This window comes from Panthera leo, chromosome F2 (assembly GCF_018350215.1).
Source record: "Panthera leo isolate Ple1 chromosome F2, P.leo_Ple1_pat1.1, whole genome shotgun sequence".
Lineage (NCBI taxonomy): Eukaryota > Metazoa > Chordata > Mammalia > Carnivora > Felidae > Panthera > Panthera leo.
Window position 1 is genome coordinate 45,836,411 of NC_056695.1, and position 24,428 is coordinate 45,860,838.

Sequence of the window (24,428 nt, forward strand, 5' to 3'; positions counted from 1 at the left end):
AAAAATCTTTGCAGTGGGCTATCAACTGCTTATCTCTTTCTTGCCTTCTGCCATCATCACTTTCATTCCCACGAGGGACAAATCTTCTCAGCCGTTCTCCCACCCAGTCTTGTGTCAGTCTCTCCTCATACCAAATCCCCTTGTCTTTAAGAAAGCGTTGGCTTCATGGACTCACTGCACGTTCACTTTATACCATAATGAAATCTGTTTTTGCTTAGTTGTTCTTTTTTTAGTGGCTTTTTTCTATAACTTTAAATTTTTTAATTCTCGAAACTGACGTTATATCTGTGCCTCATTTTGATTAATTAATAAACTAGTGTTTAATAGAAGCCTTTACTACCTCATATGCAGGTGCCATCTTCAAACAGTTCCATTTTTTATGTGTGGTGCACAGTTTTGACATTAGAACCCAACTCTCAAGTGCAACAACGAATGGTGAGTGCTTTCCAATCCTAAAATATGGTATATGGCTCTGACCTCTCCTGTTCTGAAATAAATTAAGGTCAGAGTGACCCAGAGAAGAGATTTATTACAAGTTTGTTTCAGCATCAAACAGCTGGAATACTGCAACAAAGCAAATATGAAAGTTGTTCTGTCCTTTTATTTTTATAGATTGTGTTCAGCCCTCTTTTTATCATGAGAAGTCATCTTCCAGACCCCATTATCATACATTTGGAGAAAAGGAGTCTGGGATTGAGTGAAACACAGATTATTCCAGGAAAAGGACAGGAAAAACCACTGCAAAACATAGAACCTGACCTTGTACATCACCTAACATTTCAAGCAAGGTACTAGAAAAGTCCTCACATTTTTCCTAAGAGAGATTCAGTAGAAAAGCAACTTTGTATTATGAAGGGGAAGAAGGGAGGTAGAATTTTTTTTAGGGTTCCTTATGAGAATGTTATTTTAAAATTGCCTGCCTAGGGGCGCCTGGGTGGCTCAGTCGGTTGAGCGTCCGACTTCAGCTCAGGTCACCATCTCGCGGTCCCTGAGTTCGAGCCCCGCGTTGGACTCTGGGCTGATGGCTCAGAGCCTGGAGCCTGCTTCCGATTCTGTGTCTCCCTCTCTCTCTGCCCCTCCCCCGTTCATGCTCTGTCTCTCTCTGTCTCAAAAATAAATAAATGTTAAAAAAAATTTTTTTTTTTTTTAAATAAAATTGCCCTGCCTAGTGTTCTCTTATCCTCTTCAATAGTTTTGGATAAAATTCAGCCTCTTTCATTAAACTTAGAAATAAATAAGAGGGATCAGAAAATTTAATTGACACATAATTTCTCTAGTGGAAGAAGAAATGAATAGAGCTCTCACCCAAGAACATGGGGAGCGGGGGCAGGGAGAAGGGGCCAGGGCCCATATTATGCAAAAACTGTGTTACCAATCCCTAAATCACCAAAAATTGCCTCAATCTCACAAAAAAGTATTGGTCTACAATACATCTAGGGTTATATTTTTTCAATAAATTGTCTGCCACTTTAGAAATCTGGTATTTACTCCTATTTTTTTCCTTTCCACTGCCTAGAGAAGAAGATGATCCCTCACACTGTGCTGTCCCCATCTCTACATCCCTCATTAAGCAAATAGCCACTAAGATACACCCTGGATGCACGGTTAATCAGATCCTTGATGAATTCTATGGACCAGAAAAGTCCCTTCAACCCATGTGGCCATATAATGAAAAGGATTCTGACAGGTAATGTTCTCCAGCAATCTTTGTCTACAAACATTTACCAATATTAATAAATGACCATTCACCAAAACGCTAGATACCATAAAAGGTGTTTTTAAAAAGAAGATATATGCATGCATCTATCCAATCCTGACCTTTTATTGTCTGGGTAAATGTATTTTGTAGACTGCTTTACTCATAACCTAGAACGTAATTGCGTGAAAAGTTTCTTTCTCCTGGATGCAAATTCAGCGCTGGGTGAGTCTAGTATGAAAAGGTGTCATACAAGAGCATTGTGTGTCTGGAATCCTAAACATATTTCATGAATACTGAAGTCATCATTTTTCATTGAGTCTCTTGGATGTGGTATTTGGAACAGGAATGAACAGCTGAGTCAGTGGGATAGCCCAATGCGAGTGAAGCTGTCAGTCTGGAAGCCATATGTTAGAACGTTGTTGATAGAACTTCTACCCTGGGCCCTGCTTATCAATCAATCCAAGTGGGACCTCTGGTTGTTTGAAGGAGAGAAGATTGTTCTACAGGTTCCTGCTGGCAAAATTATTATCCCTCCTAATTTTCAGGTACTATAACCTTTTTTTTAGCTAATATGAATTCTTTGCTTTCAACAACTAGCCTTTATTCTGAGGTTGCATTTATGTTCTTAACAGAATCAGTTGTAGAAAACTGTCGTCTTAGATGCATGTGTAAGGGGTATGGAATGTTCTTTGATATTCAAAGACATTTCAGGTGTCTTTTTTCCCCCATCAGCAGTATTCACGCTTGAGTTATCATTAAATTTGATAACTTCTAGTAGTTACATTTTCATTTTCATTGTGTACAGGATATTTGACAAGCATTAGGATTGGCCTACCCAGGGTATGTTAAGGATATAGAGTCATATTCTGTGCTAACCCACTCTCTAGATAGATTTGTGGCTCTTACAGAAAATTCTCTGGGATCTGCAAGGTGGGTAAGAATTGAGGATTTCTGAACAACTGTTTTTGTCAGGGCCCCTTTTCCTTTATAAGTGGACTTGGATATCCATAATCATAGATGTCCACCCAGTTGTTGATAATAACAATATGGAGTCATTGCTGGCACAGGGGGAAACCCTAATGTAAAACAGAATTTCGCAGCAAGACTGTACTCCATCACAAGAGAACTTTCTTGATAAGGCTAACCCATTTCAAGAAGTACATAAATCTATAAGAAAACAGAGTACATGGAACTCCTAAATAAAATGTTTTCCTGGTGGGGAACAATTGAAGAGTACTTTTTTTGAGCTACAGTTCATGAACATCTTTATTCAATTGCATTTTCCTATTTTTTTCTTTTTTTTTTAATAATCAGATGATGTTACCTTATGGAATTAGAATGCTGACCTACATGTACCTAAGGTTGCATATTATTCTTTTGTCGAATGAAATGAAACCCTTAGTTTTTAAGTTTTTGTTATTTATAGGGGAGCCACAGTTGGGGTTGTTTTTTTCCCCCTTCCATAAATATGAATTCCATTGTGAATCAAAGAAAACATTGGGAACTAAAATAAAATGTATGTTGCCATTTCAAAAACAAAAACAAAACTCATAAAGGGATTTGGTTGCCTAAGTAGACCTATTATATAATATAAAAAAAATTCCTGTGAATTGAGGTAAAAATATCACGGTTAAGAAAAATACTTTATAATTGAGGCATTATTTTTCCAGGAGGCTTTTCAAATTGGAATATACTGGGCAAATACGAACACTGTGCATAAGTCAGTAGCAATTAAACTGGTCCATAACCTGACATCTCCAAAGTGGAAAGATGGAGGTAATGGTGAAGTTGTGTCATTGGACGAAGAAGGGTTTGTTGATGCTGAAATAAGACTCGGTGCTTTCCCAGGACATCAGAAGGTAGGATCAAAGTCTGCATGGCTCAGGGGAAATAGCATGCCTACCCCTCCACCTGTTTAAAATGAGTCTACCCCTTTCTTTTTAATCCAGTTTTGGTACAACTTGCTCTAGGCAATTTATAACAGTCCAACATGTGATTTCTTAGACCTCTGTCTTATACAGGGTTTTTTTTTCCTTTAGCAGTGATAAAAGCCATGTCACATAATTTATCCAATAACCACTCTATTTCGGAACACTCAGCGGTCACTTGATTGATCGTATGTGGGGGAAAAATGAACTTATTCCAAAATATCCACAAATGTACTTGGCCTTCTTCTCTTAGAGCAGGAAGTACAGTTGCTAACATTCTGTGCACTGAGTGAAAGGACAAACCTCCTATAGCAAAGGTTACGTTCCTGGAAAGGGCATCCTGAGCAAAAGCCGCTCTAATTTTCCCATGGTGCCAAATGTTATGAGGAAGTTATATTCCTAAACAGAGGACTGGTTCTCACTCTTTAATGATATGAATGCAGAAAACATACTTAATCGGCTATTTAACTAAATACAAATGGTGCATGATCTTCAGCATCAATCTTTTCTAAACTCTATGAAAACCAATTAAGTTCAATAATATAGTAACAAATCACAGCAACCGGTATGCATAAAAGCACAATATCATAGTGTACCATGTTAAGGTCTCATGCTGTACTTAACAATATCTTCGTTATTTTAGCCCTCCCAAATCAGAAGAAGAAGGGCTACTTCATCATAGTAGTATGATTTAGAATGACCTTTCTCTGGGGAGAAGTTAGATTTTGACAGGCATCTTTGAAGAGCCTCTCGAAAAAAAGTTAGGGTCATTTGGTGACTTTTTAAAAATAAATTTCTCTATACAAAGAAGTTGGTTTCTCTTCAGTATTCCAGGCTGGTATCCATTTCCTCAGAGTTGTCTGGGCAACACATGTTTATGTTCTGCCGGCCAAAATACTGTAACATGGGTGTAAATGGCAAAGAGCTGCAAGCGTGAATCACCCAAAGCCGAATAGTTGTAAGTTGAGAACGACCATCAAAACCTGGAAAAAAATGTGATGCCATACAATCCAACACCCAATACCTCCAGCACCTCACAAAGCGGCCACAGCAAATGCGGAATAAATGTGAATGAATGAATGGACTGGTGGAAAATATATTATTGCCTATATTTATATCATTATTCTTTCCTAGTGATTCTCAAACTTTTTAGTGTCAGGACCCCTGTACTCTCTTAAAAATTATTGCAGACTTCCAAAACCCTTTTGTTCATGTGGGCTATGGCTATTGATACTTATCAAACTAGCAATTAAAGCAAAACTTTAGACCCCAAGAATACACAAACATACATTCTGTATGTATGCCATGACAGTAATGACATCATAGGTCATATAACCCCTGAAAAACTTCACTGTACACTCATGAGGGAATTTGAATGGAAAAGACAATAGCGTCTTGGTATTTATTATTAAAATAGTTTTGACCTTTGGACACCCTGAAAGGATCTCATAGACCCTCCCCCCACCCACGGCCCCCAATACACACACACACACACACACACACACACACACACGCAAGGATCCCAGGCCACACTTTGAGAACTGCTGTCCTGACATTACCATTTACTAAGCGGATATCTTCTCTGAGCACCAGTACTTCATACAACATGATAAGGTAATGAGATGATACACGCAGAGGTTAAGAGCTGTACCATAGGACCAGACTGCTTGGTTTTCAATCCCAACTAGACCCACTCTGTCTTTTTGACCTTGGGCAGGCTACGTAACCTCTTTGAGCCTCATTTCCCTCTTCTGTAAAATGGAGACAATAGTAGCTGCCCCACGTGAGGATTCTGTGAGTTAGCATGCGTAAGTTCTTACAAGTGGGGCACAAGAAAGCAGTATGCCAGGGCCACTCGATGCTGTTCTTAGGGCTCCCGTTGGTCCCTCCCAGGCCTTTCGTGAGGTAGCTGCCACGATGGGCATGAGGAAGAGGAGGAGGAGTGCTCGACTTCATGTTGAAAACCTGAGTGACCTCTGTTTACATACAAGTGTTCCTACATAAATACTTTGTGAGGGAATTGGCTAAATAACTTGGAAACACCAGAAATAACTGGTGTGCCAGGACACCTGTTGTAAATAGTGGCCCTTTGGGGGGCTGGGACGTCTTTGAGACTGAAAGGGGACTCTGATAAATATGCTGGAACAAAAGGTAAAATTGGTATTGTCGTGGGCAAACTGAGGGATAAAATGGCCCTTTAAAAAAGGAGAAAGTTTTACATGCCTTATAATGTTTCCAAAATCGTTCTTTCCTCACTTGTCTTGCAGTTATGTCAATTCTGCATCTCCTCCCTGGTTCAGCAGGGTATACAGATTATTCAGATTGAAGACAAGACTATGATAATCAATAATATGCCCTATCAGATATTTTATAAACCGCAGTTATCTGTCTCCAAACCCCACTCTGGAAAGGAGGTAAGCAATCGATAACATTATTGATCTGTCTTAAGTTTCGATCAATTAGCGATAAGTAAGATTAAGGTTTTAGCCTAGAATAAAGAAGGAAACTAACACTGAATGTAGGTGAAGAGAAATTTATTTTGTACTGAATTAAAACCACGGATGTCACGGCCAGCGCTTCCAGGTAATGAACACGCAGCAGGTCCCGACGCACTGCTGGATTCGGGTCGCCTGTGCCCCAGCCGCTGGAGGCCACAGCACGCTCCGCTAGCATGCCCGCCAAGGCAAAGCCCCGCCCGCGGGGCAGTGGCCTGAGGGCTGGCTCCCGGGTCTCGTGGAAAAGAGCATCTGCCTCGCAGGCTGCGGTGCCTGGAGGAGCCTTGTGGGCAGAGGGCCCGGCCCCAGCTGAGCCACGCGTGTGGGAGCCCTGACTTCTCTGCCCACGAGGAGAGTAACTGTGAAAAGGTACCAGCCCATTTATGTTAGCATCCCACTGGCAGAATATGCAGAAAATAAATCCAAGAAAGATTTTTGATTCTCTTCTTCATACAATTAAAGTGAACACTTCTATTTTGAGAGAGTAAAGAGATATTTTAAAAGGACTTAAAAACATGATATGCTAAGTGGTAAGCTGTTGTTTTATGCTATTGAAACTATCACGTAGGAAAGTATTTTCTTTCTTTAGCTATGTCTGCATTTATTTTTATCCCTTTCAGCTCCTAAAAATTACATTAGAACACTAAAACAGGATGAAAGTCTTACTCTTCTAAGCTTACAGTGCATGATAGTATTTACAAAAATGTCAGAATAATCGAATTTCATTTTGGTTCTTCAAAGTATCAGTAGAATAACTATGTGACCAGAAGTACCCGGTCGGGAAATAGAAGTCAACAATGTTTCCATTTTAGGTGAGGATTTGGCAAGAGAATCAGCATGTGTGCAGATAATTCTGCTCCTCCCCACCTTCGGGCTTCCTGAGACCTTCGGTCAGGGCTTTCCACGCTGACATTTCCTCCTCTGAAAATAAGCATAATTTTTCATTCCTTACAGGTTTTTGGTGACAATTAGATGAGCCAATATGAGTAAAAAGGCCAGGCACTCAGGAAATGGTAGTAGCCGGTGGCGACCAAAACCCCAGCATCACAGTGAACTCCTGCTTTGCCTCAGCTCCCTGGAGAAGAGGGATGGGCCCACGTACTTCCAGGCGGCTGAGGAGTGTCCCCTTTTTCAACCATACCCTGCTTCAGGCAGGTGTAGGCATTATTTTTAAAGACATGACGGTCCCTAGCCTCTCAGAGAGGTGTGTGGAACAGTGGGAAACCCACCAAATGGGAAGCAGGAAGCCTGGCTCCAGCTGGGCTTTGCCACTCACTGTCTTTGTGATGTTGGACAAGTCAGCAGCTCTCTGGAAAGCAGCTTCCTCAGATGTGAAAGAAGAGTTTTAAATAAAGTATCTCTAAAGGTCCTTTTTAAGTCAAACTTCTGAGACTTTCTAATGTGCCAGAAACCCTGTGGAATTTCAACTGAGGGTTGGGATCAGAGTTTCCTCCTCCCTCAGGATGAGCCTTAAACAGAGTTTGTCTTCTGAGCTCCCAGTTCACTGTTCCGTATCTCATTCAGCTCTCTTCTTCCCAAGGCCCCTCAGAGCGCACCCTTTCAGCCCGGTCATACCCATCCAAGAGGACTCTCTCCCCAGCATGTGGCATGTCGACCCTTACGACATCTGGATTTTTGCAGTACCTGGGGGACATTGAGAACTTTGCATCACCTTCTAAGTCACCCCGGCCCTATCATGTTTCATTATGCCTAGAAAAGCAGACCCTGCCCCTACTGCTTGTAATAGTCTCATTGGGGCTTTCTCATGGGAATGGGATTCTCACATGCCCATGTCCCCCACCCAGCCACCTCCTGAGACTACATAGGTTATGGTTTCTTAGAAGCTGTGCTTTCAAAAGCTTCACTTCTCTCCATTGGTGCAGTAACCGTGCTCTCTCGGCGTTGTCTTTTCTTTTCTCAGTATTTTCACGTTCCAGACAGTGCCACTTTCAGCATCTGTGCAGGTGGAGAGCAGCCTGCTGTGAAATCCAGCTCCCTTCCTTGCTGGGACCTGATGCCCGATATCAGTCAGTCACCACTGGATGCCTCCATGCTGCAGAAGCAGATCTTGCTGGCCTTTTCTCCTGCCTCAGGTGCCAACAGTTCCCAGTGCTGGAGCCTGCCGGCTATAGTTAAACAAGAGTTTCCCAGACAGAGTGTAGCCGTGCCCTTCGGAAGTTGTGGGGAAAATGGATTCTGCACCAGGTATTTTATCTCCGTGTGAATGCCCTTCTTAGCTTGTTGCGATAGCTCTTCATCAAGGCACCAGGAGAGACAAAAACAGCTGCATTGCTCACCACGTGTAAAAGTGGGTTTTACTTTTACTTTTTTTAATGTGTATTTACTTTTGAGAAGCAGGAGAGGGGCAGAGAGAGAGGGAGACACACGTGAGCAGGAGAGGGGCAGAGAGAGAGGGAGACACAGAATCTGAAGCAGGCTCTGGGCTCTGAGCCGTCAGCACAGAGCCTGATGCGGGGCTTGAACTCACAGACCGTGAGATCGTGACCTGAGCTGAAGTCAGACGCTTACCTGACTGAGCCATCCGGGTGCCCCAGGTTTTACTTTGATTTTTAATGGCTTCTAGACATTGTACACAATTGGGCAAACATTGTGATCACATGTGGGTTGCCCCAGCGTACTCCTGATGAGATTTTTCCCTTATTGCAGCTTATGGGGGGCGGGGGTGGGGGGGAATGATGGTGTTTGTGGCATGAAATAGCAGCAATACATCAAAATGAAAAGATAGCCTTCTATGATGACTTCTTAGCCTCTGTCAAGGGTTAAAATATGAGAGAGTCAAGTTGGAAAACCTTTTTCCTTTCCCATATTTTACATCTACTTCAAAATGGAATTTTTCTTTAAAAGTCATTAGCAGAGATAACTTAGATAAACACAAGTCACAGAAGACTCTGTTCTGTGGTTGTTCCTGCACGCAAGTTGCTCCAATTACCGATTACCAATTATGCAAATAACAACCACAGAATCAAGCCGGAGACATGTAATGGTTTGTTCATACTGGACTTTTATTTTGTGGTTGTTTTGCATGCAATACGTCCTTTCTGTAGCTGTCGGGAATAACTTATTTATGGTATATGCAAAAAGTACAGAAGAAAACATCTTGTGATCTTCTTAGAGGTACCTTTTTCCCGTGGTTGTGATTTTACAGACTTCATTTGAGATTCGAGCTATTCTGACTTTTTGATGTCTACAGAGATTTCTAGTAGTAATATTTTAAATGATAACTTCCCAACTCACGTTATCCATAATAGTAAGGCCCTGTTCCCTACACATATCCCTTCTTCTTTCACAACATTCAGAAACATCCTGATTTTATAAACACTTTTCATCCCTGATTCTGAAGAGGAGTGGTTATATTTATATTCTGGCTGGAGAAGTTAAGTGTGGTGAGTTGAAGGAAGTATTTTTGAAAGTGATGTGAACCTATGTCGAGAAAACAAAATTTATTTTTAAAACTGAAAGCCAAAATTTAAAATAAAATTGCATTTGGAAATGATGTTTAAAATTCTAAGAATTCTAAGACACGATTGTATTAATATAACTTAATCTTATCTACAAATACTAAACTAGATATTAGATTGAAAATACCATATGTTAGTCCTGGCCCCCAGCTTTCTTGGCTAGCAAGAAGAAATTCTCTGAGGTTGGCTTGCCCCAGCTCTTTCAAAATTAGGCTGGGAAAAGAGCTTTGGTATGAATCCAGGGACTGTACTCAGCAAGTGAATTCGCTTCCTACAAGCCCCATCTCCTCTTCCCCCTCCTCCCCTCAGTCCTGCCGTGCACCTTTGATGTGTTATTAATGTGATTTCCCCAAACTCTACTGGACAATTCACTTTGGCATTTCAGGCAAATACTATGGGAAGAGCTCACCTTGGTGAACAGGGTAAATGGCATTTGGGGAATTCTTTAAGGCATCATCAACCCCTTTTAATCAGTGTAAACTGAGGGCTACATTTGGCAAATACCTGATTTCTTTGATTAATTTGATCAGTCCATGTAATTTAAACCTCCAAGAGGATTTTTTTGTCCTGTTTTGATACGAAATATTGTTTGGTAGTCTATGATGTAAACTGGAAGGGTTTTGTGTCTCCACTGTAGAGGACAGCCTATGCCCACACAGCACTTTTTCTAATGCGGATTAATACAGCTTTGCTCTTGGTATGCAAAGTGGAGGTCATGTCAATATGATGATGTGACAACTGACAGCAAGCATTATGAGCCTACCTACCTTTCGAATATAAAAAGAGCAAGTACCCATGTTCTCTAGCAGTCTTTCTAAAAGCATATCAGCTCCTCTTAAGCCAAAATGTACCAAGCACTTCTGAAGAAGAAGGCACTGCATGTGTAGAGTTTAAGGCACATCTGCACAAAGGAGAGCAGAGCAGGAGGAAGAGGTTAGCACACGGTTGGCCAGAATTCTAAGTGGTAGAAGTTATGGTTTTCCTCTTTTAAATAATTTTTTATGTCTTTGAATATTTCATGATAATTATGTGATACTATTGTCGAGAAAAAGTCAGTAAAGCTGTAATTAGTATAAGACCGTTACTAGATGAGAGGATGGCCTCCTTTCTCTGGAAAACACTTCTTCTGATTGATAAAAGAGATGGTGTTGTGCAGTTGTGAATATTACAAATCTAAATAAACATGTACCACGAGAGGAAGCATTCATTTTTTTCTAAACTGCTTCTGTCATTTGATTTGATTTCATTCCAGGGCAGTAGCACTGACATATCAAGAACACTTTGGAGTGACTTATTTAACCCTCTCAGAAGACCCTAGTCCTCGGATAATTTTCCACAACAGATGTCCAGTAACAATCCTTATAAAGGAAAATATTAAAGGTATATTTTATCGCATTGAATCTAAATAATATAAAACCTGTAATCTTCCTGGAGGTTTTTAATTCAGTAGCTACCTGTGATCCTGTGAAGAACACTGAAATAAAAGTATCATTCATCTCTCTTCGAGAAGTTTCTCCTGCCACATTATGTTTAATATCCCTTCGTCTTTGTCAAGGCCTGAGTCTGCATATGCCTTTTTTTTTTTTTTAGATATTCCAAAGTTTGAGGTTTATTGCAGAAGAATTCCTTCTGAGTGCTCAATTCATCATGAACTGTATCATCAGATTTCCAATTATCCAGACTGCAAGACCAAAGACTTACTTCCTAGCCTCTTTTTGAGAGTAGAATGTCTGGGGGACACAACAACTGAGTGGAGTGATGCCATCGACATCAACAGTCAGGGAACACAGGTCAGTGAGCCACACGTGTTCCCATCAAGGCCCCAAGACACATTCTTTTGTCTAAGGTTTCTATGCTTGTCTCCTTCTAAACAGCATGTTCTCAGTGCTAAACTAATTATCTCCGGATGAGGATGCATGTATCCATTTCTACGTCCTCGTTAGGTTATAAATTCTCACATACAATATGTACCTCCACAATGTCCTATACAACTGTTTACCAGAGAGAAGCACTCGGTAAAGGCAAGCACATTGGGTGTGATCCAAAGTCGAAAATGAAATAAAATTGTTAGACTCCTCTATATAGAAGGTGGTCCTACTATCCAGATTTTAATTTTTTTTTAACATTTTTTTATTTACTATTGAGAGACAGAGTATGAGCATGGGAGGGGCAGAGAGAGGAGAAGACACAGAATCCAAAGCCGGCTCCAGGCTCTGAGCTGTCAGCACAGAGCCCGACTGGGGCTCAAACTCACAAAGTGCGAGATCATGATCTGAGTCAAAGTCGGATACCTAACCGACTGAGCCACCCAGGAGCCCCCTACGGTCCAGATTTTAGGACAATCATTATGCCAACCCTAGGTTCATCCCCTCTTTAGAATTTAATATAAAAACATACACATTCTTCCTAGAAGTACATAACACTCTACAAATATAAGTATAGTTTAAAAACCCTGAACAGATAAAATGTCCCGATTTGTCTCTGTCTTAATCTCAGTGCTAGTGGTGTTTATTTTTGTTAAAAATGGCATGTGAACCTAGCATTTCATTTCTGCTGTACTTAAAAATTTCCCATTTTATGTGTATAATTCACGGGCATTAAAAAACATTCACAATGTTGTACAACCGTCACCACTCGCTGTTCCATCATCCCAGACAGAAACTCTGTACACTGTAGGCAATCCCTCTCCATTCTCCCTCCACTCAACCCCTGGTAGCCCCTGTTGTACCATGTGTCTCTGAACTTGCCAGGTTCCAGGTGCCTCGTGTAACTGGAATCATACAGTATTTGTCTTGCTGTGCCCGGATAATTCACTTTGCATACTATTTTCAAGGTTCATTCATCCATGTTGCAGCGTGTGTCAGAACTTCATTCCATTTTGTGGCCAAGTGATATTGTGCTATCCTTTGTCACAGTTCTTTCATACGTATTAATTCATTTGACCTTCACAACAAGCTTGTGAAGTAGGTCTCTTTATCATGGTTACAGGACACATATCAAAGTCATAAATATATTTATTATAATAATGACTCTCCATAATCGCTTACTGCATACCAGGCATCATGCTGAGCACTTTACGTTCATTCCTGTCTAACCTTTCCAGCAGCCGTACAAGGTGGGACTGTCATCCCCATGTTACAGAAGTGAGAACTGAGGCCTCCAGAAGTAACACGGCTTAGTTCCCACGTGTTACAAGAGAAGGGACTGGGATTTTATCCCGACCTGCCAGACACCCCCAAAGCACTGCTCCAAGCTACCATGCTGTAAATGCTGCTTCCCTACCTGGGATTCCTGAACGCCTCTCTTCCCCAGCTGGCACATTCTTTCTCATCTCCCAAGAGATTCTCTGTCTTCACTCCTGTGAAATCTCCTCCCCACCACCGGCCCCTCTCCATGTTCACTTCTCATTTGTAACATTAAGTTGCATTTATTTCTTTAAAAGTTCTCCTACCAATTTAGTATTCCTGGCAGTCAGATACCTGCCTTATTCATCCTCAGGCTACAGCAGAGTGCCTGTCAACACAGGAAGATCTTAGTAAACATCACATCAGCAAATGAGTGACTGTGTGAATGAGAAGATGAGGTCAAGCGAGAGAGATCCTGTAAAGGAGGAGAAGAGAGCCCCCAGCCCTAACCTCGGGAAACGCCGGCATGTCAGTGCAGAGCAGCAAAAGAGACTGAGAGGGAACAAGCAGAGTGGCAGGAGGAGACCCAGGCAGGGGAGAAACAGAACGCCCCTGATGGACAAAGCTTACAGGCTGTAAAATGGTGGAGAGAAGCAAGGTAGCAATTGGAAATGACAGGTTCAGAGGCAGTGGGAGGGAGGGCGTGGAGGAACATGAGAATTGTGTTTTCCAGGAGTGAGGCCATGAAGCAAAGGAGGTCAGAGAGGAGGAAGCTCTTTTCTGTACTGCAGGGATGGAGTCAGTCAAGAAGTGGAAGAGACAGTGAGGAGCTGCCCAGAGAGACGAGTCCCAGGCACAGGGAGTGTAGTTCTCCTTGGACAGAAGGACCACGTCCTCTTCCCTGGCTGTAGAAAAGAGGTGGGACTGGGCACAGGGAGGGAGAGCTCTTTGGAGGGAGGGGCCAGGAAATTGAATTGATGCACGGTGGCCTTAAGTTTATTGTGAAGTTTGGAATAAATCATCGGCCAAGAGAGAGAGGGAAAGGGCTGGGGGTCTGGGGAGAGAATTAGCCGCAGAAACAGGTGGAGGACGTGGCCAGGGACAGGGACGGGTGCAAGAATGGATGAGCAGCCTGGGGGCCGCCCTCACCTTGGAGACCCACGTATGTACTGGCTCCACATTACACAGGGGTGTGGTTTCTTCTGTCCGCACCACTCATGAGATGAACGCTGAAAGTCTGTTAGATCCGTGCAGACTCGGGAGACATTCCTGGTCTCATTAATGTACAAAATAAATATTGCAAGCTTCTCAAGGGTTCCTGAACTCCTCTGCATCGGTTTGAAGATTTTCAAAACTTTACTTACTTCTCTATGTCTGGGGGATTCTTTACAATAGGCATTCTGCCTGCCAAACCTTATTTCAGGGATTCCCATTCACTCTAAATTTCCTCAAACCTTTGTAGTCACAGATACTTCAAAGCTAGGAAGAGGTACTCTTTCCAACACCCTTATCATCCCTGGTCTGAGGACCCAGAAAAGGCTCATGTTCCCATTAATCTTTGAGGAGCTGTGTGCCATATGTCCTGCAGACCATGGTTCACTTCCTCCTCTGCAGGAAGATTTGTTTCAGACCCTCACCGACATCTCCTCAGTAATACACGAGGGCATATAAATCACTGGGGAGCGAAGGGAGCTGTGTCCTCTGATGAAAGGAAGCAGCCCTTCTGTAGGAGTGAGATCGTCTTCCAGGAGCCTTTCCTCAGCCCTTGGTCTGAGGCACATGATGCCAATTTCCAAGCTGGCCTTAAAAAGCAGGATTAAAACACTGTAAAATCCCTAATATTGCCTCCAGGAAGAGAACTCCTTTAGCTTTTGCCAGGGATAGGCCCCTCGCCTCAGTTTTGGAAATAGAACAGTGCCGTGTTGCATAATTTTGAAATGGACTATGAGAGGGAACATGCAGAAAATGAGTTTATAATCACACAAAGAAGTGTTCTTCGGATCAGGAGTCACCGGGAAGACCCGATAGATAGCATGTAGGCCACAAAATCCGGACTGTATTTGGCATGGGGTTTCCAGGGTTGTGTTACCAGCTCACACCTGGCTAGGAGACATCTCATGGTGGTTCAGACTGAGCCCCTGATGCAGCAGCTGGTGCTCTTGTCCATAACTTGACAGGGAGTGGTAGCCTGACTGACTCGAGAGGAAAACATCTTTAGATTCCAAATAAATAAGCAAAGACGTAAAAGTGAGCTTACATTGACCATTTTAAGCCACAGTTTTGATCCTATCTGGAAAACAGGTTAGAACCCTGCATAGTTCATGGGATTTCAGTTCCTGTTAATCAGAAGCCTTATTTTTGTCAGCGTTAGCCAATATTTTTTTGAATAAAAAGGTACAAAGAAAACGTAGTTACCATTTAAGTAACATAAACACTAAGAGGCATGCTTCAGTCATCAGTCACCAAATACTTACTGAGTTTCTAATACGTGCCAGGCATTGTAACTTAGTACTGGGACTACAGGAAGCAGAGTGAACTAAAGGGAACACCACCCTCGCCTCCCAGGAGATGACAGGTGGAGGAGAGGATAAGCAAGTGATCGCCTAGGTGGCTGTATTGTGAAGTCCAGTAGGAACCGTGAAGGGAAGGTACAGTTGTCCTGTTAGGGTATACAGCAGACTAGTTTGAGAGGCCAAGGAATATCTCTCTGGTAAGAGACCTGGCGTCTCTGCCTTCAAGCTGAGCAGGCATTAAGTAGACAAAAAAGTGGGAAACTTTCCTTGGCGGAAAGAGCAACATGTTTGAAGCTTCGGTGCTCAGAGAGGGAGCGTGGTCCTTCCGGGAATCTAAATGCCAGTGTGGCCATAGTGCCAGCTGAAGAAAAGGGGGGTGGGAGAAGGGTTTAGTGAGACAATTCAAGGCCAAATCCAGCAAGATTCTGTGTCTGCACCTAAGGACTTGGGTTTTTATCTTAAGAGCCTTGGGAAGTCTTTGAATTGGTTATGAAACGCAGTTTCTGAGCCATTGGGACAGCAAAGAAGAATGAGCGATGTGATTCCCCAGAAAGTTTGCAGGTGAATTTTCTTCTAAAAAGATTCAGTGAATTCTCATGATCTTTGACTCTGAGCAGAAGTCTTTAGTGGAGTCAGTGTCACCAGTGTTTTCTTCTCAGTGTGTGAAAGATGGGGAATGACAATCCTTCATGGTTATAGAGCTCTATACCATTTACAAAGTGCTCTCACATCCACAGTCTCAATTCTTCCATTCATTTATTCAGCAAACTTATTGAGGAACTATCAAGAGCCAAACCCTTTGCCCTAAATAAGGCATTACTCCTGCTTCAGGAACCTGAGTGTAAGTAAATAAATGTAGTCAAGTGGAGTAAGTCCTAAGACAGAGCCTTTGATCATGGCAAAAATTCTGGGATCGTTAGGGCAATAATTTTATGTTTATTTTCCTGATGAGAGGATTGAGGCTTAAAGAGTAATCAGCTAGGTGGTTTATAAGTAAGCAGGATCAGGCTGGAACCTGGATCTGCCCACATGTGGCCCAGTCCTGTTTTTCCTGCACCAAACTGAGCTCACTGTCTATCCTTTGGAGTCCAGCCCTGGCTACCAATATCACTACCTGAAGGTTCATGAAAGCACAGGTTAGAAGAGGTTTTCTAATCTCAACTTTACCTAGGGCAGGAGTCCCTTGACATCTCCCCTCTGTCATGGACAGAGTCCATGACATCTCCCCTCAGTGTCCTGGCTGTGGCTTATTCCTGCAGTGACTACAGGAAAGTTTCTGCTTGTATCAAGCTGAAATCTGTCCCTCTGTGGCACCCACTCATTCATCCTTGTTTTACCCCGTGGGGCATCACAGATTGTTTACTTCCCCCTCTAATATAGCAACACTACAATTATTTGAAGGCAGCTTCAACATCTTCTCTAAGTGTTCCCTTATCCAGGCCAAACATTTCTGGTTCCTTGAATCATTCCTTCAGTAAATGTGATTTCCAGACCCATCACCACAGTTACCCTTGTCTGAATACACTAGTGTGTTATGTTCCCTTTTAAAAATCTGGCAGCCAGAATTATACATAGTATTCCAAATGTGGTCTAACCAGCTATTACCTCCCTGTGCTTCCATTAATAAAGTAGAAGATTGAGTTAGCTTTTTATTAACAAGTTCAGACTGTTTGTTATTATTGAACTTGTGGTCAACCACATCCCCCAGGTCTTTATCATATGACTTGCTGTACAGTTGACTTTTTGAACCCAGTGACAGGACTTTACATTTATCCCCAATAAATTAAATCTTGTTGCTATTGGCCTAGTCCGGCCTGTTGAAATCACTTAAAAAAAAAATTGTGATGCTGTCATCCAACATATTAGGTATCCTTGGTAGCTCTATGTCATCTATAGATGTGGCAAGCATGCATTCTACATCTTCGTCCAAGTCATTAATAAATATGTTGAACAGGACACGTCCAAGGTCTACTTGCAATGGTGAATCACCAGCTACTTCCCTAATGCATGGGTTCGGTCAGCCACTAACACACCAAACTATACTGTCATCTAGCCCACATGTCTTACATAAGAAAATGCATCTAAAAGCACTTTTTAAACCATACTATATAAGATACTTCTTATCTTGCTTACAAGGTTACCATGAGACACTTTGGTAAGTGCCTTGATGAACCCCGACTCAAGTGTGTAATCAGCCCATTTGGTGCACAACAGACAGGTAACCCTGAGCGCTAATGCTTAAAGAGCATGTAGTGTAGTCATTTTCTGAGACCCCTTTAGCCTCCATCCAGGAATTTTCATGCAGAAAAAAGCCACCAAATCCAAGTAAGTATCTGACTTATCAAATGCACAGTACAGATATTTTGGCTTCTTGCTTACTTCATTTGCCTTCCCATATATCCCGTATCAGGGCCAGAAGGGGTATCAGCAGGTTGGTACCCACTTCTGAACAACTGCCAAGTGCCTTCCCTGGTCTAGAGTCTTCTGTGTGTTTACAATTTGTTCCAGCTGAGTCACAATGCGTTTAAAGATGCTTGAGAGTAAGGATTTCCCTAAGTATTTTTCAGTAATTACACAGAGGGAAGAATTCTACCCAGAATAACGCTATTTTGTTTTCATGCTTATCCACCTTTTTCTCACTTTAGAAATTCGTTTCCCTTCTTTTCCTCTCTGAGAGATCTCATCTCATTGCTTTAGCTACCAACTATCATCCACTCTCAGATCTCTCTCTGGCCTCTGCGTCCCTCCTAAGCTCCAAGTCTGTGTTCTTACCACCCACCAGATATCTCCACCTAAAATTCACAAGCACCTCAAACCCAACATCTCTGAAACCAAAGTGATCATTTTCCATTCCCCAAGCCAGCTTCTCTTAGAGTTCTCACTTCAGTGATTGTTATCGCCATTTTCCCAGTATAAAAACCTTCAATAATATTTATGCAAACTTGTTTTAAATTCCTGCTTTATGTCAAGCACTCTACAAATATCATTAGTCCCTGCCACATCCCTTAAAGGTAGATGCTACCTGAAGCTCAGAGAAGTCAACTTGCACAGAGCAAGTGGACCTGGGATCCAAACCCAGACTGTCAGGCTTCCTGTACTTTTCCTACTGCAGCCCAGTTCCTTCCTTTCCCTCTCTTCCCCCTACACATCCAGGAAGTCATCAGGTGCCGGCAGAAATCCTCAGAAATGTCTCTGGTTCTGCCCCTTCTCTCTGTGACCATGGTCTACTCCAGGCCTTTTATCCATCATTCCTCTCCCAGATTTTAGCAATAGCCTTTAAGGCCCTTTAAGGGTCTCTCTGTTGTCAACCTCTTCACCTTCAAGTCTGTCTCCACAAGAACCACAAAAGTGATTACTAACACACAAGAGTCCAGCCCAGAGAAGGCTCTCCAGGCCTGAAACTCCGGGCCTTAAACTGCTTAAAACAGACGACTGACTACCTGAGACCAAGCAGGCTACACTCAACTCCCTTATTCCCTCTACACGTTAGGGATCAGTCCTGTAGCACATAGTCCCATAGTACACATGCAAATCTCTTCTTCCCTTCAAAGCCTAAGCCTTGGCTTCTTCCATATTATGGTTTTCTTTCTTAACATATTTCTTACAAGCCACTTCATCTAGAGAAATAAGTAGTAACTTTTCCATTTATTCCTTCCCAAAATAGGGAGTAAAATTTTTTATGAAAGATGAGTTTTAGCCAAAGTTCAGAACAAATAACATGGCTGATTGATTTATGTGCAGTTCTACCCTTGGAGGCTAAGTATCTGCCTTCTGCAAGCTAGAGACCCAGGGAAACCATAGCATAATTCAGTCTGGGTCCAAAGGCTTGAGAACCAAGGGATTTGATGGCATAAATTCATCAGGAGAAGATGAAATGAGATGTTCTAGCTCAACAGTGTGGCAGGAGAAAAGGGGGTAGCCCCTCGACAGGCTGGATGATGTCCCCCACACTGGAGAAGGCAGTCTGCTGAGTCCACTGATTCAAATGCTAATCCCATCCAGAAACAGCCTCACAGACACATCCAGCAGTAATGCTTAACCTGGGCACCCTGTGGCCAGTCAGGCTGACGCAAAAATCACTCATCACAGAAAAGAAGTGAAAATCTGAGGTGGGGGCAACATGACTTAGGTAGAAGAAAGAGAATTAGAAAGGGAGGAAGCCCAGTAAGATGTTTCCTACGGCTATTGGAACCCAGTTGAAGAGGAAATCGGTAAAATATTGAAGGAAGGGAGTACGGAAGGAGTTTTAATAACAGTTCTACCTATTATGTAAGTCTACCTCAGCTGCAGTGCTGGGACACTTTATAACTCCCTCCCTCCAAGGATTATCCTTGGATTGTCGCATATGGCCTCTAGGGAAAAAGGGAGACAAGGGAAGAGAGACTTTCAAAATTCATTCTTTTATTTCTTGTGTCCCCCTGTAACTTATTAACTTAGTGGTGTTGTTGTTGTTGTTGTTGTTGTTTAAGAGAAAGAGTACAATCTAGAGCAGTAGAGGGAGAAAGAGAGAATTTAAGCAGGTGCCATGCCCAGCACTGGGGCCCGACATGGGGCTTGATCTCATGAACTGAGCCAAAACCAAGAGTTGGATGCTTAACCAACTGAGCCACCCAGGCACCCCACCCCCATAACTTATTAACTTAGTAAAATAAATTAGTATAATTTTTTAAAATATTTTTTGCTACATATAAATGTAATCAATCATTTTAATGCTCTGTTGTTTGAGCATTGGACTCTTGATTTAGGTTCAGGTCATGATCTCACAGTTCGTGAGATCAAGCCCTGTGTCAGGCTCTGTGCTGACAGCATGGAGCCTGCTTGGGATTCTGTCTCTCCTCCTCTCTCTGCCCCTCCCCTGCTCGCTCTCTCTCTCAAAATAAATAAATAAATTTTAAAAAAGATAACTGTAGAAAAGCACAAGTTATGTTGAAGTGTTTCTTATTTGTAATTGTAGTAAAAGACAATGAAGACAATGTACTAAGTGGAGGGCAAGACATAGGCCCGGAGTAGTGTTCTTATTCCCATATGTGTGAGAGAAAGTCTTACTGATCATAGTGCTCCAACACAGATACAGAGAGTATCCTCCAAGTGTTTTGTGGCCAAAGCAGCAAATCTCTTGACTATATGTTGCCCATAGCGTCCCCCACACCACCAGTGTGAAGTGAAGGAAGAAAAAACACCTAAATGATGGCACTGATCAGGACTGGCTAGCTTATTCTATAATAAACTCAGCAACAACAAGCAGAAATCCCCTTGGTCATTACTCATTTAATTTAGTGAATTAAATGAGTGTTTGTTTGTGTGCAACAAACACACTGCCTCCCCAGGGTTCCGATGAGTCACGACATCCCACTGGAAATCCAGGACTTCTGAGTGATGCTCTCTTAGTCTGGACTTGACTCCTTTCACCTGGAGACCTGTGAGCTCATGCTGTTCTCCCCTCCCCCCATTTTACAAGACAGGATCATCGTTTTAACCCCTCCAAATTGGAAATGGGAAGGATGAGACATAGCAGCAGCCTCTCATCTATGACAAGTCCAAAAAGTTTCTGAGCACGTAACTGTGGGGTTTATACCTTGAAACAAGGACTGGTCTTTGAGCCCTGTCTCTGCTCTTGGAACTGCGCTCTCACCATTTTTCTTCCAGCCCCTGGACGTACTCTCAGAGATCTTTGTTGGTCACATCTGAAGCTCAAGTAACCTCAGTCTCTTGTAGTCCAGACTCATGAGTGTATTCATCAGTAGTCATTTCTCAAACGCTATTTGATTCCAGAGAATTTATGTACCGATAACCACATCTGTGCTCCTTTTCAAGGCATATTCCTGTGCTATCTTGATTCCTTGCCTCTAACTTCAGAGCTTCTGTGGCAAAGTTATACTCTTAATCTAAGCTTTTTTCTGAGTCACTTTTATAATTAAGAGGTTCTAACAGTGAGTGTGATGCCTGTACATAGCCCTAAGGCTGAGTATTAATCTGCTCTCATATTCAAACACTAAACTTTGGTCTCTTGCTGTTTGAGGTCAAAAGCATTTCTAGCTTTGCAAGACCCCGAGTTTCTGGAATCTCTGTTGTTTTTCATTTTTATTTGCAAACTGGCAAATTGTTTGCTGAGCTCATCTCTTCTTCAGAATGCATTTCCAGAGACAGCCAATATTAGCCAACACACACTACTAATGTTTTTGTTTTCACACCTCATCTTCTGGATTAGGTTTATAATCTGCCTCCCAGGTAATCTCAGGCAACAGTTCTACTAAATGTCTTGCTACTTCATAACATGAATTGCCATTTTAATCCCTTTCAATGCCAGTTTCTACTGCCTGACCAGTAAGCCAAGGACTCATGCATTAGGTTTCTGCTGGAACCCTACTTCTGTTACCAATATCTATGTTAGTTGGTATAGGCTAGGTTATGCTGCCTATCAGAAGCCTAGAATTTGCTTCTTGCTCATGCTTTGTGCCCAGGGAGCTCTGTTCTCCATCGTCAGTCAAGGATGCAGGTTGATGGAGTTTCCATCACTTTCTGTCTGCCCCATTGTAACAAAACCACCCCAAAACCTAGAGGCTTGAAAACGCTTGACTCCTCGTGAGTCTGAAGGTTTGGTAGCATGATTTTTCTGCAGGATGAGCCTGAGATCACTCATGCAGCTGCATTCAGTTGGAAGTTGGCTGAGGAATGAATTCAGCTGGAAAGTCTGGGCATCTCTCTCACCATGTGGTCTCTCTTTAGGGAGGCTAGGCCAGGCTTCCTCACATGGTTGGCAGGAGGGCAAACCCCAGTAAGCAAGCTTTACCAAGCTTCTTGCCCCATGTTTGCTGAGATCCCATCAGCTGACGACAGCCACGTAGCCAAGCTCTGTATCCGTAGGAGAGTGGACTAGGCAAGGGCATGGGTGCTGGGTGTGCGGCTGCTACAACCAGCTAGACTAGGAGTCAGCAAGGTTTTTCTTCAAAAAGTTTCTTCTTCACTAAGTATTTGAGGCTTTGAAGGCCAAACCTTCAGACCAAAACAAGGACTTATTTTGAAACCTCTGGGGGAACCTCGGTACAGGTGCCTAATTTCTCTGGTAGGTAGATACCTAATCTCTAATCCCTAGAGCTGCCACTGTACAAAATGCTTGGCCTTGTGAGCAGTTTCTCTACTGGGGGAAAGAGACAGGGATAGGCTCCTGAGAATTAAAGTTCATGTTTCTTCCATTCTAGTGGTGAGTGAAAGGGACACCCAGCAAATTTTTCTTCAGAGTCCAGGTTTTTGACCAGAAGAAGTACCTTTAAAGGTTTAGGTTCATTTGCCTGCTTCAAAGTCCCTTGGGAAGTTAACAGAAACCATCAGCTTGCCTTATCTTCACTCTTAGAAAGTACTAGTGTCCTCATTTCCTAAGGCCCAAAGACGACTGTGAGAATGAGCAGAACAGTAAATATATCCCTTACTGATCCTCTCCCTCCCTCCTCTGAGGGGTGGTAGTTCTCTGCTAAAAACCCTGGGACATGTGCTGAAGTTACGCAGAGTCACTGAGAGAGGGAAATATAGATGTTTGTGCCAGAAGAATAATCCCACATCTATAAGCCTAGTAAAAAAACAGTTGACTTCCTTTGCATATCATACAAAATAATAAATGTGAGTGTTTCTCAAATAATACCTGTTTTGCTTTAGATTCATGAGCTGAGCCATTTTTTAAGTTGGCTGCATTCCAGATTTTATCATAGTCAACTACAGTTTTTATCTTAGAACAGATAAGGCAGATTCAAGATACAGGGTCTTTTGAAACAGATATTTCTGCAAAACAATCCATTTGGGAAACATGTCCATAGAGAACAAATGGACTCTGCTCCTGCCCTCAAGAAGCTGACAATCTAGCAATTGAGTCAGGTGTATAAACAGGTGACTGTACTACAAACAATACAGGCTTGTGATGAAATAGAAATATGGTTAAAATGCCTCAGGAATGCTGGAGTTAGTATCAAGCTGAGGAAAGGAATAGGAAAATGAGAGAGTACCTTCAGGGGAAAAGGTATCCTTAAGGAGCATGTGCAAAGATATACAGGATTTGGAAAGAACCTGTGCTGGAAGGCATCTTCTGGGCGCCAGGAGTGCTGAGTGTCAGACAAGGGCCTAAGCTAAAGCAGCAGCCATAGGATGAAAACGAAGGCACTAGGGGAGGAGCCTGCAGAGCTGGGGCATCTGAGGACTGCTGTGCTCCAGGAGATGAGAGGGAGGAGGCAGAGGTGACGCCCAGATGCCCTGGGTGCTGCAGATGGTCAGGAGCCACTATGCAAGAAAGAAACCCAGTGACACTGAAGTCCCTTCCGGGTTTGAGTCTGTGACTGTTCCCTGTGGCTCTGTGCACACTCTTTCTGGTACCTCTTCATTTGGTCAGAATTCCAATACATTCATTACATGTCAGGCAGGCACCTAGCTTTGTTCCGTCATCCGGAAATTTGCAGTCGTCTTTTATTTGCTGCCCTAACAGTAATAAAGGGCCCAGACTTGGACTGAATTGATACTGCAGATTATCAGACATTCCCAAACATAAGGAGGTTCTTGCCCCTACTCTCAGGTAATGCTGGCTGTGAACATGATGTTCTTGGAGTTGTTTTTCAAATAGTTCTGTTCTGTTTTCAAATATTTATCCATTTAAGCAACCTCGGTATTTAATGCTGAAAGGACATCTGTTCTGCTGGCCTGGCACCTGGCTTCTGAGATCGAACTTTTTTTAGGTCTTAGTCCACCTTCCCATAGAAGCAAAATTAATTTTGAGTCCAAGCAAATGAAGTTATCTGACACTATTGTTACAAGTTACATGAGAGACTAAGAGACCTTGAGGGGATTATGACATGTCAACAGCTGTTGGTAGGTTTTCTGGTATGTTTCTGTGTCCCCAGGATATGAAGACATCCTCATGGTAGTAAGTCAACACTCAAGAGCCTGGAAGTTTTTTGCATGTTGCATTTCAAGTCCTGAGTTTCAGGGTTTTTGTTTTTGTTTTTTTTTTTCCACAGAGGTTGATATGCACACGTAAAGCTGGCCCATGGCTGGGCTCCAGCCCATACAGAGCTATTTGCCAATTCCAAAGAAGCAGAGAAGGAAGACACACATGCCCCATCATCCATCATTGTTTTTTTCTATGAACCTTACAGCTGGATATTGAAAAATCTGGATTTGATCTTTCTTTTTTTTTTTCTTCATTTCAAG

The 24,428-nt window shown here is 42.5% G+C and overlaps 1 protein-coding gene across 1 annotated transcript in view; it reads left to right on the forward strand.

Annotated features, from left to right (window-relative positions):
- Window positions 1-24,428, forward strand: part of VPS13B (vacuolar protein sorting 13 homolog B) — a 795,867-nt gene that overhangs the window by 744,930 nt on the left and 26,509 nt on the right. The window contains 9 exon segments of the mRNA XM_042923372.1: window positions 352-435; window positions 613-788; window positions 1,517-1,687; window positions 2,043-2,244; window positions 3,370-3,558; window positions 5,895-6,041; window positions 8,044-8,327; window positions 10,854-10,981; window positions 11,192-11,391. Of these exon segments, the coding sequence (XP_042779306.1) occupies window positions 352-435; window positions 613-788; window positions 1,517-1,687; window positions 2,043-2,244; window positions 3,370-3,558; window positions 5,895-6,041; window positions 8,044-8,327; window positions 10,854-10,981; window positions 11,192-11,391 (1,581 nt within the window).